Consider the following 16,876-nt stretch of genomic DNA (forward strand, 5'->3'; position numbering starts at 1 on the left):
CATTTGATCAACAAGATGCAGTGTATGGAAATTCATCAAGTAATAACTTGGATGACATTAATTCTAGGCTTTCTAGAGAAGGGGACGTTGCCCCAAAATAAAAAAGAGGCGTAGAAAGTCAGGTAGAGAGTGGTCAATTACACAATTATAAATAGGAAACTTTATAGAAGATCGGCCTCATCTTCTATGCTCCGATGCCTGGATGCTAAAGAGTAGAAGTTGGCTCTAGGGACGATCCATGAAGGCATCCGCGGTGAACACCTTGTCGGAAGGGCTTTAGCCTTCAAAATTCTCTGACAAGGCTTCTACTGGAAGATCCTAAGAGCCGATGCACACTAGTACACAAATAAATTTATACAATACCATCTATTCAGTCCTATTGCAAAGTACCCCTAGAGGAAATGGCTTCAATCTCAAGTCCCATCCCCTTCGCCATGTGGGAAGTAGACATTGTGGGAATCCTGCCGACTAGTACTTAGCAGGAGAAGTATTGTATTGTGGTTATCGACTATATGACCAAATGGGTTGAAGCACGTCCCTTACCCACCATAACCGAAGAAGCAGGGAAGAAGTTCATGCTAGAACAAGTCAAACTGAGGTTTGCAATCCCTAAAATATGTCTCTCGACAATGGCACTCAGTTCATCGGAAATAAGTTCAGAAATTTTTTGCACCACTTCAGAATCCGACAGAAATTTAGCTCCATGGGTCACCCTCAAGGAAATAGGGCAATTGAGGCTACAAATAAAATCATCTTTGACAACATTAAGAAAAGATTGGGCGAGACTAAAGGTCTCTGTGCCGAAGAGTTACCATGGGTTTTATGGGCTTACCGGACGACACCCAGATCATTCACGGGCGAAACCCCTTTCAGACTAGCCTATGGAACAAAAGCTCTTTTTCCAGTTGAAGTGGGCCTAAACTCCTATCGAACTGAAATTTTTAGCATCGAAAGCAACAAGGTCGGCCTAAGAGCCAACATAGACCTCCTAGAGAAAGAAAGGGAAGTGGCCCACCAGAGAAATCTCAAGTACCAATTCCAGGCGGCCCAGTACCAAGATTCGGGCATGAAAAAGCGTAATTTCTTCATCGACGACCTAATATTGAGGGAGCTAGCTACATCAATTCCTACTAAACAAGGAAAGCTTCAGCCTAATTGGAAAGGTCCTTACTCGATGGCCGAGGTGATCAAGCCAAGAACATACAAACTGAAAACCATGGCATGAGAGCCAATCAAAAACACTTGGAATGCTTCTAGGCTTTGAAAGTTTTTCCAGTAAGCTCGTCTGAAGCCCTACTAGTCTATTTCAGTTTATTTAATTATGTCATTTAATTCAGTATCGCAACTTGAGTTCCCTAAATGAGAAGCATGTATGACATTGTACGAACTCCCATTTCTCAATGAAAGTTACATGTTTCCAGTTTCCATTTTTATTTAGCATTGAATGATAAAATTCTAGGTATATATTTTTTAAAGCTAGAATTATAGACTTTCGGATTGGGGCAATAAATCATCCAACATATTAGTTATACAAAGGCATACATCTTTCCTTTCAAAAAATTTAGTAAGACCTAAATGGAGGCCAAAAAAGTAATCTTTTCAAAAAAAATTCAAGGCCCAAATGTAGGCCGAAGATATAAACTTTTTAAAAATTTACTAAGGCCCAAATGGAAGCCGAAAAAGTGAACTTTTCAAAAAATTTACTATGGCTCAAATAGAGGCCGAAGAAGTAGACTTTTCAAAACAATTCTAAGGCCCAAATGGAGGCCGAAAAAGTAAAATTTAAAAAAAAATCCGAAGAAGTAAACTTTTCAAAAATTTACTAAGGTCCGAATGAAGGCTGAAGAAGTAAACTTTTCAAAAAATTACTTAGGCCCAGAGTTGAGGTTGAAGAAGTAAAAATTTATAAAGATTTTACTAAGGCCCGGAGTTGAGGCCGAAGAAGTAAAACTTTATCAAAATTTTACTAAGGCCCAAAAGGAGGCCGAAGTAAAAAAAATTCAAAATTTTACTGAGGCCCAAAGAGAGGCCGAAGAGTAAAAACTTTACCAAAATTTTACCAAGGCCCAAAGAGAGGCCGAAGAGGTAAATAAAAGAAAAATATAAACACAATATAAAGGATGTGAACAATAATCAAAGATGCATCAAGGGAAATGATATTATATATTACAAGCCCCAAGGCAAACCAACATAACAGCCAGAAGGCAACAATAGTCTATCCCGAAGGCAATAAGATTACAACAATTAAAATTAAGATAAAATTACATCAATAGGAAAGGTCTTCGTCTTGGTCTGAAGAAACGACCAGAGGTGCATCATCGTCAGCTCTCCTGACAGGGTCTTCCATGCCGACATCCAGCAAAAGCTTCTAGTCCCATCCCCCGTCAGAAGCCCAAATGACGGCTTCGTCAAAACCCATCTAAAAATAATATTCCTCTGTCCGCTCCAGCTTTTTTTTCTCCTTTCGGAGCATCTTCCTGGAATCCTTCAGCTGAGTATTCCACTGTTCTACACCCTTCTTCAGACACGACACCTCATCGTCCAAGTTCCGTTTATCAGTAGTCAAGGCCGAAGCTTGACCTTCAGACACCTCTCTTGATCTCTCCTCTCGCCCGAGCTCTCCCTCGGCCTGTGTGACCTTGGCTTCGATCTGACTCATTGCCTTCATCCTGACCTGAGCATCCTGGACCTTGTTGGATATAGCAGCTGCCCAAGGAATAGCCTGGCATAAAAATAAGAGAAGGAAAGTAAATACAAATCAGAGATAATATTCAAGAAATAAAGAGGTACGACAAAATGGTAAAGGTAAAGAAAGGGGAGAGTGAAACATACCAAATATATTCGAGCTATCAGCTCGGTGCAAGCCTTAGGAAGGTCCACCGTAGCATAAACATGTTGGTCCTTCGATAGCATAGGATCGCGGCAGAGATCAGGCCCGACTATCCTAGCTGATGCAGGAGCCCTCGTCACAATGGAATCCGAGGAAAGAACCACCATTTTGGGACATGTCTCAATGACGTTTCCGTCGTGAGCACTTCCCATTTTTCGGGGGTCAAGGAAGGCATCTGAAGCATCCAGTCGAGTATTGCGGGTTAATTCTAAGGAAGGAGTGGGAGAATGAGAAGGAGAATGAATTGACACCCGAGCATCGGCTTCCTCCGAACAAGAAGTGCCTGTGCCATCCCTCTCCAAAGAAAGCTTTTCTTCGGCCTTACGCCTTTTCCTTTCTAACAGTTCCTGTCGGGAAGACATTGCAAGAATAAAAAATAATATACAAGGAAAATGTCAAATACCCGAAGTCAGGAAAAGTAGTAGCTTTATAAAAGTAGAAATGGAAGAAGAAGAAAACAAATAAAGTACACAAGGACATAAGGGTGTTACCACTATCCCATAGGGAAAATATCCAGTCTCTATCTCGGCTACTAGTTAACGGTAGCTTGGGAGCTTTTAGAGACACTAAAGACCCATAGTTTATAACCTCTTTAGGCTCTAGGGCAAGCATCACAAGCTGAGTCAGTTCGACCTCGCGCCAAACCCCAAATTATGCTATATTGATACCGTAGATGTAGCACCAGTGCATGTGGCTCTTCTTATTGTTGGAGTTGGTGCAACACCAATCCCCGCGGCTAGCTCTTTGGCCGATTGTGTAGGAACCCGAACTTTTCCGTTCCCACGGAAATTGTAGTGGAACTAGAACAATCGGGTCGAAGGCTTTATCTTCGCCTCCAAGCACCGACATTGGAAACTATTGATGTGTATGAATCCGTTCAGATCCATTTGGGTGAAGGAAATCTTCATTTGCTTGAACAGGCTCTTCACCAATTTTAGGAGTGGGACATGGAAGCCATATTTAAGAGCCACTTCAGAAATCATGATGGCGTAGTCTCCGCAGCTCGATGGGACCGGAGTGTTATGAAAAATCCGATCCGAACTCTTCGGATGGTAGAGATGGTAGACCCTCTCGAAATTTTGTATTTTTCATGGAACAATGTCAGTCTTCTTCAGCTGTGAGGGATTGTTGGAAGCCGGGAAGGAAGCGATATCGCTGAAGTGGGCCGGACCACTCGGCATCGCTCCGGCGCTAGACTGATCCATTATCCTGCATCTGAAAATGAGGAAGCATTAGTCGTGTACTCGGATTGCATAACTATGAAAAAAGGACTAAAAGAGAAAGACCGAGTATAACATGTCAGGATCGGTCTGAAAAAGGAGACGCGGTTTTATGGACTTGGGGGATCGACTCCAAAAGTGTGTTCTAGGGCTTGGACATTCCTAAGAACGTTCAAGGCTTACAACACACCTGCATGTCATCTTTAAATCCCCACAAGCCCCAACAAAAAAATAGAATGATGGGTGTCTTGGGGACGCACTACAAGAAATTTGCAATCACACAACACCTATGAAACAACGGTCGACCAAAAAACCGTTGCCCCAAATTAGGAGACGACGGGGAATTTTTTTTCTGCGAATAACTGTTGTTAGACAACATGTAGAACAACGGTTATAGCAGTTTTTCGAAAGACTTGTCTCTGTGGCATCCTCTTATCGAGGTAGACAACAGTTCTTAAATTGCACTGTTGTCATAAATCTTTAACATAACAGTCCAAAACCGTTGTTAATAAGCTAACTTATTGTAATCTCAGACAATGGTTTTGGACTAATTTGAAAAAACAGTTGTTACAAAATATACATATAAACAACGGTTTACGGAGTCTGTTGTATAAAGGAGTCAACAGAGAAGCATCATACAACGGTTTTACAATTTTGACAGAATAACTGTCGTCTGTTTACAAGAAATCATGGCACCACCTGATTGGTGGAAAATATTTCACTTGGATCGCTGAGTTGGCGAAATGAGAGTCGTTGATTGATTTTACTTGGATTGCTTAGTTGGAAGAATGAGAACCGTCGATTGTGAGAATTTATCACACAACGGTATTTTGCAGAAACCGTTGTGTAAAATCTAAAATTCAGATTGGTTGATAATTAGCGAAATAATATTTTAAAATGACTTTTTAGACGATCAAACCTTACGGATGTTAACATATATTGATTTTAGCCATGTAAAAAAATAATAAAAAATTTCAAAATTTATCTTGCTTGACTTTATAAGGAAAATGAGGTAAAAGTACAACTTCCTAAAACAAGATTCGTTGCCGATTAACGAAATAAATTTTTCAAATAATTTTTTGGGCGATCCAACCGTACGGATCTTAACATATATTGATTTTAGCCACGTAAAAAAATAAAAATAAAATAAAATTTATCTTGCTTGAGTTTTTAAGGAAAATGAGGTTAAAGTACAATTCTCTAAAACAAGATTCGTTGTTGATTAATGAAATAATTTTTGAAATAATTTTTTGGACGATCTAACCGTACGGATGTTAAAATATATTAATTTTAGCCATGTAAAAAAATTTAAAAAATTTTAAAATTTATCTTACTTGACTTTATAAGAAAAATAAGGTAAAAGTACAACTCCGTGAAATAAGATTCATTGCTGATTAAGGACATATTTTTTCAAAATATTTTTTGGACGATCCAACCATACGGATGTTAAAATATATTTATTTTAGCCATGTAAAAAAATAATAAAAAATTTCAAAATTTATCTTCCTTGAGTTTTAAAGGAAAATGAGGTAAAAGTACAACTCCCTAAAACAAGATTCGTTGCCGATTAACGAAATAATTTTTTGAAATGATTTTTTCGACGATCAAACCATACGGATGTTAACATATATTGATTTTAGCCATGTAAAAAAATAATAAAAAAAATTAAATTTATCTTGTTTGTGTTTTTAAGGAAAATGAGGTAAAAGTACTACTCCCTAAAACAAGATTCGATGCCGATTAACGAAATAAATTTTTTGAATGATTTTTTTGGATGATCCAACCGTACGGATGTTAAAATATATTGATTTTAGCCATGTAAAAAAATAATAAAAAATTTCAAAATTTATCTTCCTTGAGTTTTAAAGGAAATTGAGGTAAAAGTACAACTCCCTAAAACAAGATTCGTTGCCGATTAACGAAATAATTTTTTGAAATGATTTTTTCGACGATCAAACCGTACGGATGTTAACATATATTGATTTTAGCCATGTAAAAAAATAATAAAAATAAAATTTATCTTGTTTGTGTTTTTAAGGAAAATGAGGTAAAAGTACTACTCCCTAAATCAAGATTCGATGTCGATTAACGAAATAAATTTTTTGAATGATTTTTTGGAGATCCAACCGTACGGATGTTAAAATATATTGATTTTAGCCATGTAAAAAAATAATAAAAAATTTCAAAATTTATCTTCCTTGAGTTTTAAAGGAAAATGAGGTAAAAGTACAACTCCCTAAAATAAGATTAGTTGCCGATTAACGAAATAATTTTTTGAAATGATTTTTTCGACGATCAAACCGTACGGATGTTAACATATATTGATTTTAGCCATGTAAAAAAATAAAAAAAAATTTAAAATTTATCTTGTTTGTGTTTTTAAGGAAAATGAGGTAAAAGTACTACTCCCTAAAACAAGATTCGATGCCGATTAACGAAATAATTTTTTTGAATGATTTTTTTGACGATCCAACCGTACGGATGTTAAAATATATTGATTTTAGCCATGCAAAAAAATAATAAAAAATTTCAAAATTTATCTTTCTTAAGTTTTAAAGGAAAATGAGGTAAAAATACAACTCCCTAAAATAAGATTCGTTGCCGATTAACGAAATAATTTTTTGAAATAATTTTTTCGACGATCAAACCGTACGGATGTTAACATGTATTGATTTTAGCCATGTAAAAAAATAATAAAAAAATTTAAAATTTATCTTGTTTGTATTTTTAAGGAAAATGAGGTAAAAGTACTACTCCCTAAAACAAGATTCGATGCCGATTAACGAAATAATTTTTTTGAATGATTTTTTGGACGATCTAACAGTACGGATGTTAAAATATATTGATTTTAGCCATGTAAAAAAATAATAAATAATTTCAAAATTTATCTTCCTTGAGTTTTAAAGGAAAATGAGGTAAAAGTACAACTTCCTAAAACAAGATTCGTTGCCGATTAACAAAATAAATTTTTCAAATGATTTTTTGGGCGATCCAACCTTACAGATCTTAACATATATTGATTTTAGCCACGTAGAAAACTAAATAAATAAAATTTATCTTGCTTGAGTTTTTAAGGAAAATGAGGTAAAAGTACAACTCCCTAAAACAAGATTCGTTGCTGATTATCGAAATAATTTTTGAAATGGTTTTTTGGACGATCCAAATGTTAAAATATATTTATTTTAGCCATGTAAAAAAATAATAAAAAATTTCAAAATTTATCTTCCTTGAGTTTTAAAGGAAAATTTATCCAACCGTACGGATGTTAAGATATATCAATTTTAGTCATATGAAAAAATTATTAAAAAATGAAAAATGATTTTTTCATTTTTCACACCATTTTTGGTTTTCCCCCTTTAATTTTCATTTCCCCCTTCCTTCTAATTTTCATTTCCCCCTTCCTTCTAATTTTCATTCCCCCCCTTACCTCCCCCTTCCCCTTTCTTTAGATCTGACCCCTCTTCTTCTCCTCTTTCTACTCTTCCATGTCTCTCCCACGACTTTTCTCTCTGTCCTCTCTCTACATGGTTTTGCCGTGGATTAAGTGTGTATTATGATGGGTTTAGATTTTTGAGTTTTCAAACCCTAACCATCTCCCTCTACAATGTTGAAGATATAATTGGAATGACAATTTTGACGAGACCAAAGATGAGAGTATCGATAGTGCTTGGAAGGTGAGGCAATTTGCATTGATATTTACTAGTAGGCTTACCCCTCTTCCTCTTCTGCTCAGACATGGCCAATCTTTTTACTCCTCCACAAAATCCAATCTTCATCGCCGGTCATTCAAGATACTCTTCAGTTTCCTATCCAGGTTCATATTTTATGTTAATTATTGGATTTTTGATGTACCCTTTTGAATTCTTGATAAATCTTGCTGACCCCTATTTGTGATTTGTGTGATTTCAGAAAGTTAGTTGTGGTATTAGAGGAATTGGTATTGGCCATACAGTAAACATTGAATTTTGTTCTTCTTGTTCTTGCTGGTTAAATGGAAATTACTAATTTTAGCTGATTTTGCAGGTAATTTGGGCTTTAAAATGGGCATCTGAATGAATTGGTAAATATATATGCTTTATTTGGAGTTTTGTTCTGATTATTTATGGGTTTTTGTTTAACTAATTGGAGATTTTTAAAATTGATGGTCCTCTATTTTACACAAAAAACTCCTCTGTCTAAATTCCATAGTGTTCTTCAGCCATAATTTTGAGTGAATGACACTTATATATGTGTGTTAATTTTGTGGTTGTTAAACACAGGGAATGTGCTAAAGAACCGGTTAGGTTCCACTCAGGTGCAGCAGAGAATAAGCTGAAATCTCATATACAAGAAGTACTCAAATGCTGAGGGAGGAGCTGTTTCTCTTCTTCCACGGGCCACAGGTAGTAATAGATCAAATTAATTTATGACTTCCAGATGAAATTGGAGAGGGACACGTTTTCTGGATATTACAGATAATACAATGGTACAACTTCATACTTTGAGTCCGACATATACTGTGATGATTATTTTCTGTGTGACCTTAATTTCCTTCTCCATTTCCAAGCTGAATAACTTGAAAATATGAAACATTTCAAATTGATCAGCTTCATACTTCTGCTAGTTTTTTTAAGAATACTAGCATATACTATTTGTGACTCTTACCTATTTTTCATACTTTCTTAATTCTTTTTCCACAAGTATTTTCGTTTGTAATCTAATATTTTCAGAGAAGCAAGCATGTTATTAACTTGATTGCAAATGATTCAGCAAAAACAATTTTCTTGTTATGAACGGCTTTTAGTATCTAGATTTCCTTGTCAGGCCACATAATTGAATTATATAGTAGATATATCTACACATGTTTTGTAGATTGTATCTAGATAATGGACATATGTATGTTATTTTGCAAAAGTTGTTCTGCCTATGCTACATATACTAGGAATGTTATGTTTTTTTTAAAACTGACTGGATTCAGAACCGCCTTGTGCAGATCTAGGGCTGTGGTCTTGAAGCAGTTATCTTTATTAGTTTTGTTCTTTTAATGCATTATACATAACTGCACTTCATTTTAATACTAAAGATGTATAATGTTTATGATCCAGTGGCTTGAATCAGAAATGATGCGGCTCACTCATCTTCATGATAGAGCAAGTGATTTAGGCAATAAGAAAAAATATCCTTTGCTGTTAATTTTATGTTTCGTTCTCTCTGGGTTTTTCTTCTTCTTTGAACATTGTAAACAATCATTATGGATAAGTTATATACACATGCTTATGGCAACACAGGTGATTTACCTTGTGATATAGTAGTATTTAATTCTTACTTCTGAAGATAATGATAGTGAAATTGACAGTAATAAACAAGGTTTGCTTCTCACCTATCTGTCTATAATATAAACACTATTATTCAATAATCTTTTTATAATTACAAAAAAGTCTTTTGTTTGTTCAGAAATGTGTATGAGGGATAAAGGCTCTGGCTTTAGCAGGAGAGGAAGGGAGCCAATATCTCCAGGAAGTAATGATGTAAATGATTCCTGGAGTGGTGACAGGAATATACTAGTAAGAATGGAGAAATTGATACTAATTTACTAGACTAATATATGTATGCTCTGTTTATATTATAAAGAATTAGCATTTTATCAATGATCATCAACAATAGGTATTGTCAAAGGTGGGTTCTACTTTAGGGATAGTAGAACATGGCGTTGAGTGCCGTATTTACCTTCATATGTACCTTTTCGGCAGGTAATTGCTCTGTGAACTCGTGTTATACTTTTCTTGCATTGAGTACATGAGATTTTACATTCAATATATGTTTATGAAGCTAGCCTTCCTGAAGATGAGTGTCATTATGCGATTTATGACTATGATTTTGTGACCGTAGAGAATTGGCAGAAGAGCAGAATTTTCTTCATTGAATGGTAAGTACAAAATGCAAGGTCTTAAATTTGCTTTATTTGCATTCCATTTCGTTAAGTTCATTTATTTATGATCTGTATATGGTTGTAAAGGTGTCCAAGGTAAGGAGCAAAATGATTTACGCAAGCTATAAAGACAGATTTAAGAGGGAATTCGACGGCATCCAGCTTGACTTGCCAGCCACTGATCCAACAGAAATGGGACTTGATGTTTTCAATAGCCAAGCTGATTAAAATGTGTACATTAATGAGCATTAGTAGAAATAGATTTTAAGTTATAATTGTAATTCTTGTAGAGAACCATTGTATTGTAAATTTAATTTCAATTGTGAAATAATAATTGAATTATTATAATACCATTTTATTTGAAAACTGGTTTAATTTAAATAATGAGATTAATTTTATAAACAGTTGTGTGAAAGCCACATTAAAAATGATAAAAACCGTTGTATGTCTCAGTGCACATAGTTTTTTTTAAAAACTGTTGTCTTTTGATATTATTTGTAATGGTTTAAATCTTTTACACCATTGCGTAAAGCTGTTGTGAGCATAGCTAAAACACAATACCCAAAAAATAAAAAACCGTTGCGTAAAGTATCTCATACATTTATTTCTTAATAAAAACCATTGTGTAACTAGATGAAATAAATACATAAACTGTTGTAGGAGTCAATTCTCATAACACTATTTTTAACTATTGTGCCTGTAAATTGTTACAACGGCTAAAAACTGTTGTTTGTAGAATATTATAAAGGGTCATATGCGTTGTGTGAATAAAAAGAAACAATGGTTTTATATTCGATTGTGTGATGTATTTGTTACAATGGTGCGTAACCATTGTATGAGTGCCAAACACACCGCCCCCGGATAGACAACGAAAAATTCATCTTTTAGACAACGGTGGAAAATCATTGTCTGATTCAATATTTCTTGTAGTGACGGTTCCCGAATACTGTTCGAAGGCTTGCATGTGCCGAAGTCTGTTCAAGCCCAGAAATAGCCTCGTTTACCCTCTTTAAGCCCCTCTAGACCAAAAATAGAAGAAACAAAAAAGGGCAAAAAGGAAAAAGACGGAAATGCCTAATAACCCCGTATAAACACAAACCCCAGAGTCATTTTTCAAAGGAAAAGAAAAAAAATTATATATATATATACACACACTGCATTGTGAAACACAAACTTGCATGCAAAAGGATTGGATAAAGAACTTACTCGTACTCAGGAAATTGGAAGCACCGTACGGTGGTTGAGGAAATCTTGATCTCGAGTTACCCGTTGCTTGTTGCCTGTGAAGAGGTTTTTGCAGAGAGTGTTTAATAATTGCGGGGAAAAGAAATGAAAAAGATGTTGTAAGAGAAGGGAGCATATATAGAGGTAAAAGGATGTACTCTTCAAGTTTCTTGGTCCAAAAGACGTTGGTTTTGAAACCAACGGTTGAGATTAAAATGTTTGGAATTCAACTGCTACATGAGACTGGGGTTTTCGAGATGGGACAACTGTCATCATTAAGGCAGGCATAGTTCCCCGAGAGACACTCTCCACCGAATACAACAATTGGGCTGAAGCGGTAGGACTTCACCCAAGAAATTCACTCTCAGCTGAAACCCAGTAACATGTTAGAGGCTCACTATATTAGGCCCATGTTACAAGTTTGGGCCGAAGGTAAATAGATATTGTGTGGACCGAAAGAGGCTATCCCAACAACAAAGAATAAGGACGGGGGAATAATGGCGAAGACGCAGTCCTCTGCCCACAACGTCCACTTTGCCCTCTAGGTGGAACTGACCAAAGACTCCGGGAATGGGTCGTTAGCTTGGTACAGGTTATATTCACGATGAGATTTATTCATCAACACACACTCTTAGAATCACGTTACTATCTTGTATTCTGAATTATCTATATCGAAACCGTTAATTTATTCTCACACCGGAGGTGAATCACGGGATCATCACTCGCATTTTTCTCTTTGTAGCCCGAATTTTATTTATCGGAACGAAGACTGGGTCGGCAGTCAGTAGAAAATTAGTTATAACAGAAGGTGTTAACCAACAAAACAAATTATTGTGTATTTTTATAATAGTATAGCCGACATATGTCGAACTCTATTAATTTTGTTGATTGATGAAAGTGGTAATAGACATCGAATGAATAGTTAGTTGTAATTTCATCTCACATCATTATTTTTTATTGTTTAAAATTAAGAGCATCTTCCATGATATAGAATTTTTAGATAAAATATCACGATATAAATTATATATAATGAAATTTATAATACAATTTTTTAGCAAAAAATTTAAATAATCATATATAGTTATTTATATTAATTGAACCAAATTTCTTTTAGATATAATTTTATCTAAAAAGTATTATAACTAATTACATTTGAGCATAAAATCGCTATAGCCAATAAATTTTGTCCATTAATATAGCTAGCCAGCCTATGCTCTATGTTTTTCATAAACCAACCAAAGGGTACGTGCAAGCTATCCATGCAAAAACTGGACATAGGCGTGTTGATTGTTGAATTCAATATTTATACAGATTATGGCTAACTAGTTTTCAAAGTAATGCTTAATATTTACTAAACTTAACTAATCTAGATTAAGGGGTGTATTCAATTGAAATTTTAAATGATTTTTTAAAATTTTAAAAATTCTATGTCATTCAATTTGGATTTTAAAAAATTTGGTATTCAATAGAAATTGAAAAAAAATCTTTTAAAATATGATGATATTCAATTTAGATTTTAAAAAAATCCATTAAAATCCGGTGATATTTAATTTGGATTTTAAAAAATCCATTAAAATCTAATAATATTCAAAAGTTCATGAATTCGTTATAGTTGATAAAATTGTAGATTTTGATGGATTCGCTAGTGTATTTTTTGTTTTCAGAAATCTTAGCAAAATCCAAGAGATTGTGATGGATTTGTAGAAATCAGCAAGAGACTCTACGTGATTTATTCAACAACTCGCTAAAATCCTAAAGAAATAGTTTAAAACTTTAAAATAAACCAAACTTTTAATTGCCATACTCATCCCCCGAAGAATCTTCAAATGTGATTAGTCAAAATTGTTAGCTAAAATAATATAAATAATAATTATGAAAATTTGTTGAATTTATAAGGTGATGTTGATTATGATATAAAATTTGTATGTATAGTTGTATTAGGGTAAGTTCGATAAATTTAGTCTATATAAAAAAGTTATATATAATTTAAATAATTTATCTAATATAAAAAAACTATACAAATAATTTAAATTTTATGCTACCTGAATTTTTTTTTACTCAGGGATTCTTCCGAGGAAATGATAGCTCTTGGGTAAAATACTGAACCTTATTTTTTTCTAATTCCTAGCAAGTCCCCAAATTATAGATGTAACGTAATTATCAACTCGCTAGCTCTCTTTATTTTCGTTTTCTTTTAGTTATGAGTTACCTGTACTAAAACATAATTTAGCAAAATAAAGAGATACATAAACCAAAACATAGCGCACACATTTAACGGCTAATAAACGCAATTGTGTTGCTACCTACCTACCCCACAGCCCTCCCTCTAACCATCCCTCTACCTAATTAAGTCTTATTCACCACTTCACGATTATTATGCTTTTGTTTCATGGAAAGGGGTTTAAAGTTAGGTTGTACGCGGTTCGGATCAGATCGGTTTTGGGATAAAAGTCGAATCAAACCGCGAAGAGCGGTTTAGAAAATTGTCATCGGCAATCGCAATTGTGGTTGCGGTTAACCACGTCAATGCGGTTGCGGTAAAACGCATCAATTGCGGTTGCGAATTTACGGTTATTGCGGATCGGTTTGCGGTTCAACCACTTATTTTTAAAATAATTAATAATTTGTAAAAAAATAAATTCAGAATATTAATAAATTCAAGTTTAAGTTACGTGATAAATTTACATTCAAAAATAAAATACAAACTAATGTTCTGTGTGAAGCAAAAATATTAAAAACATACAAAAATATGGAGGCGAGAGAAAAGAAAAAAGAAAAGGATAAAAAAAAATTTACATGTTGATTATATTTTCTATTTGTTTGATTATATATCTTACAATGATTGTGAATTTTATGAACGAAGTCTTAGCAAACCTAAAATTAGTTAATAAATGTGTATACTTATTAATTTATATGATATCAACTATATTTTTGAAAATATATTATATTATAAATATATGTTGCGAGTTGCGGTTGCGATTCTCAGAAATTTAAAACCGCATCCAAACCGCGAATGAGCGGTTTTTAAAATTTAAATCCATATATTATACTCCCTCCGTCCTACTGGATTGTTTACGTTACTTTTCGGCACGTTTTTCAATACTTGTTTAAGGTATGGTTTCATAAATTTTTTTAATTTTTTTTTGAATAAAAGTTTTATATTTAAAACTTTTATTTAAAAAAAAAATTGAAAAAACATTATGAAACTATATTTTATAGAAGTCTCGAAATGCATGCTAAATAGTAACGTAAACATCTTAGTGGGACGGAGGGAGTACTGTCCAAAGTAGGACTTTCTCCACGACGGTTAATTGTTATTATTTCTCAATATTTATTTTAAAAAGAATAAAATATATAATTTTATAATTTAATTTTAAAATTTCTTTTTATGAATGAAAATAGAATATTTTAATTTTTATTCAGATTTTTTTTAAAAAAATTATAAAAAATTATATATTTTAATTATTCTAAAATGCGTGCTGAATACTATCTGAAAAACGATAATAATTGGAAGGGAGAGAGGCTTACTAATTGATTTGTCTTGTCAAAATGAATTAACAGGAAGTCATGTATTAATTAAATTTTAGTAATCATATTTTTCTAAGAAAAATACTCCCTCGGTCCCATTAAATTTGCTATGTTGTAGATTTGGTGTGAAAATTAAGGAAAAATATAATTTATTAAAAAGATAGAATAATGGAATCAATCAATTTTTAATATATATAACGAGTATAATAGAAAAAATAGTGAATGTAGTTGATCTGTATATTATAAATTTTATTATTTTTGAAAAAAAAATTGAAAACAATATTTAGAAAAAGTGCACAAAAATAAATGGGAAAAATGAATATTCCTCTGGGGTTAAAATTTGTATGACGTTATTGATTAGAAAAGACTTACATGTAATCGAACGGTCCACATCAAATAGATCCGAGATCCGAGATCCGACATTGACTCGAAGTTCACCTCCCCAAAATCAAGCGACTTACTTTTTGGGACATTTCGCAGCTGCTATGACTGCTCACTTATATATTGTATGTATATGTTTCACAGGTGGGAAGGCGAGATTTTCTGATTTCCTAATAAAATATGTACATTAAAAAGAAATATTATATATATAATTATATTAATATTATTATAATAAAAAAGAAATTGATAGTCCATATAGCTCCTGGGAGGGCTACTCCTAGGCTCCTAACTCCACATAACTCCTGGAAGAACTACTCCTAGGCTCCCAACTACATACAACTCCTGGAAGGACTAGTCCTAGACTCCTAACTCCATACAGCTCCTGGGAGGACTAGTCCTGGCCTCCCAACTCAGTCTAGTCCTAACACTACAGTCCTGACTAGTCCAGTCCCGCGACCCCAACCTTGAGTAATCCCAGCACGTGAGACGCTGACCCGAGCACATGATGGGAGTAACTGTCACGCATCAATCATGGGAATAATCAAGGCACGTGTCAGAGGATCCTCAAAACATTCCTCGGCCAGTCCCGCACTGACACATGTAAAGCATCCACTCCCGCCAGGTGTCCTCCGCTCCCAGAACCAATGGCTACGATTCAAAGGTACCAACCCTAAAACCCTATCCTTGGGCTATAAATAGCCCAAGAAGGTGAGGTTTTGGGGTTAATCATTCTTTCACACTCATATACACACACAGCCACTTTACATTTATATTCATCCTCATCTTCCCAAAAAGCTAGTTCTTACTCTCACGCCGGAGGCGCCACGGGACTCCAACCCCCGTTCCGGTGTTGTTTTGTAGGAACCCAACCACAGCTACACCTCTACAGCGGCGAAGGATCCAGGACGGCGTCGAAGGAGCAGCCCCGCCACCAGGAGTTATCATTTGGCGCTAGAAGAAGGGGCTCTCCATCCTTGGGTCTCGATGCCCCTGGATTCACCTTCATCAACAAACTCTTCAAAGAGTCCATTTATTCAAACTTGTAAGAACTCAAGCAACCAACCCTTTCCGTAAGCATTAATGTTGTTTATGTCGACCACGTTTGTATGCGCTCGTTACTTTAGGCCACGTTTGTGTGAGCCCGTTTTGTTGATTAAGCCACGTTCGTGTGAGCTGTCGTTAGTTTTAATCGTTATTGTTCTAGTTTGAATATAACATTTGCGTTGTACTTCATCGTTGAATAGTCCCATAAAATCGTTTGAACTGCTCCCAGGAAGCTATTTGTTAGTATTTGTTGTTATTTTGGGTAGTTTCTGCAAATTTCATAAAGCAACCTTAGACCGATATTCTCTGTGCCATATTGTTGTTATTTGTTGTTGGTATTGTTGAGAAATGGCAAGACCAGGAAAGAATACCTCTGGGAGGCCATCTGCTAGTGCTCAGGTCCAGGAGCTGGACCACTCCCAGGCTCTTGACCCAGGAGCCGAGAGAGAAACATTCCAGGAGCAACCACTACACACTCCCGTAATGGAGAGAATTGTAAACACAAAGGATGCCAGGACCCTCATAGAGCTCAATCAGTACAAGTACACAAATGTCCCGGTAGCCGAAGAGCACATGGCTAACCTCACAAGTGATGAACTAGTAGAAGCAATCAGACTATACAGACAGGAGCAGACCCGCCTCCAAGAAGAGGCAGAACTAGAGGAGGAGCCGGAGGAATCC

At 34.8% G+C, this 16,876-nt stretch overlaps 2 protein-coding genes and 1 long non-coding RNA gene across 5 annotated transcripts; all 3 read left to right on the forward strand.

Annotated features, from left to right (window-relative positions):
• Positions 1-616: 616 nt before the first annotated feature.
• LOC141660752 (uncharacterized) lies at positions 617-1,225 on the forward strand. Its single transcript, XM_074467739.1, has one exon. It carries the CDS (start codon positions 617-619, stop codon positions 1,223-1,225), a length of 609 nt encoding a protein of 202 aa, XP_074323840.1.
• Positions 1,226-7,579: 6,354 nt separating this feature from the next.
• Positions 7,580-8,922, forward strand: LOC141723545 (uncharacterized). The gene is made up of 3 exons (XR_012576301.1): positions 7,580-7,924; positions 8,134-8,170; positions 8,370-8,922. It is a non-coding gene; the product is annotated as an uncharacterized LOC141723545 (long non-coding RNA).
• Positions 8,923-9,228: 306 nt separating this feature from the next.
• LOC141723548 (actin-depolymerizing factor 1-like) lies at positions 9,229-10,278 on the forward strand. Of its 3 annotated transcripts, none has more exons than XR_012576304.1 (4): positions 9,229-9,653; positions 9,754-9,839; positions 9,919-10,015; positions 10,106-10,278. XR_012576304.1 is itself a non-coding variant. In XM_074525379.1 (4 exons), exons 1-4 carry the CDS (start codon positions 9,546-9,548, stop codon positions 10,116-10,118), a joined length of 300 nt encoding a protein of 99 aa, XP_074381480.1. In that variant the 5' UTR covers positions 9,229-9,545; the 3' UTR covers positions 10,119-10,278. The 3 variants fall into 3 exon arrangements, 1 of the variants encoding a protein (XP_074381480.1); XM_074525379.1 differs by having other exon boundaries at positions 9,923-10,015; XR_012576303.1 differs by having other exon boundaries at positions 9,229-9,839.
• The last annotated feature ends 6,598 nt before the right edge of the window (positions 10,279-16,876 follow it).

The sequence above is a fragment of the Apium graveolens genome, chromosome 5, assembly GCF_009905375.1.
Source record: "Apium graveolens cultivar Ventura chromosome 5, ASM990537v1, whole genome shotgun sequence".
Taxonomy (NCBI): domain Eukaryota; kingdom Viridiplantae; phylum Streptophyta; class Magnoliopsida; order Apiales; family Apiaceae; genus Apium; species Apium graveolens.

What these genes read in the sequence shown, in the direction of transcription:
- LOC141723548 (XM_074525379.1), top strand. Translation starts at nt 9,546, where the DNA reads ATGTGTATGAGGGATAAAGGCTCTGGCTTTAGCAGGAGAGGAAGGGAG. An exon ending in GTGGTGACAGGAATATACTA is followed by an intron (nt 9,654 to 9,753) that starts GTAAGAATGGAG and finishes CATCAACAATAG; the next exon opens with GTATTGTCAAAGGTGGGTTC. An exon ending in CATATGTACCTTTTCGGCAG is followed by an intron (nt 9,840 to 9,922) that starts GTAATTGCTCTG and finishes TTATGAAGCTAG; the next exon opens with CCTTCCTGAAGATGAGTGTC.
- LOC141660752 (XM_074467739.1), top strand. Translation starts at nt 617, where the DNA reads ATGTCTCTCGACAATGGCACTCAGTTCATCGGAAATAAGTTCAGAAAT.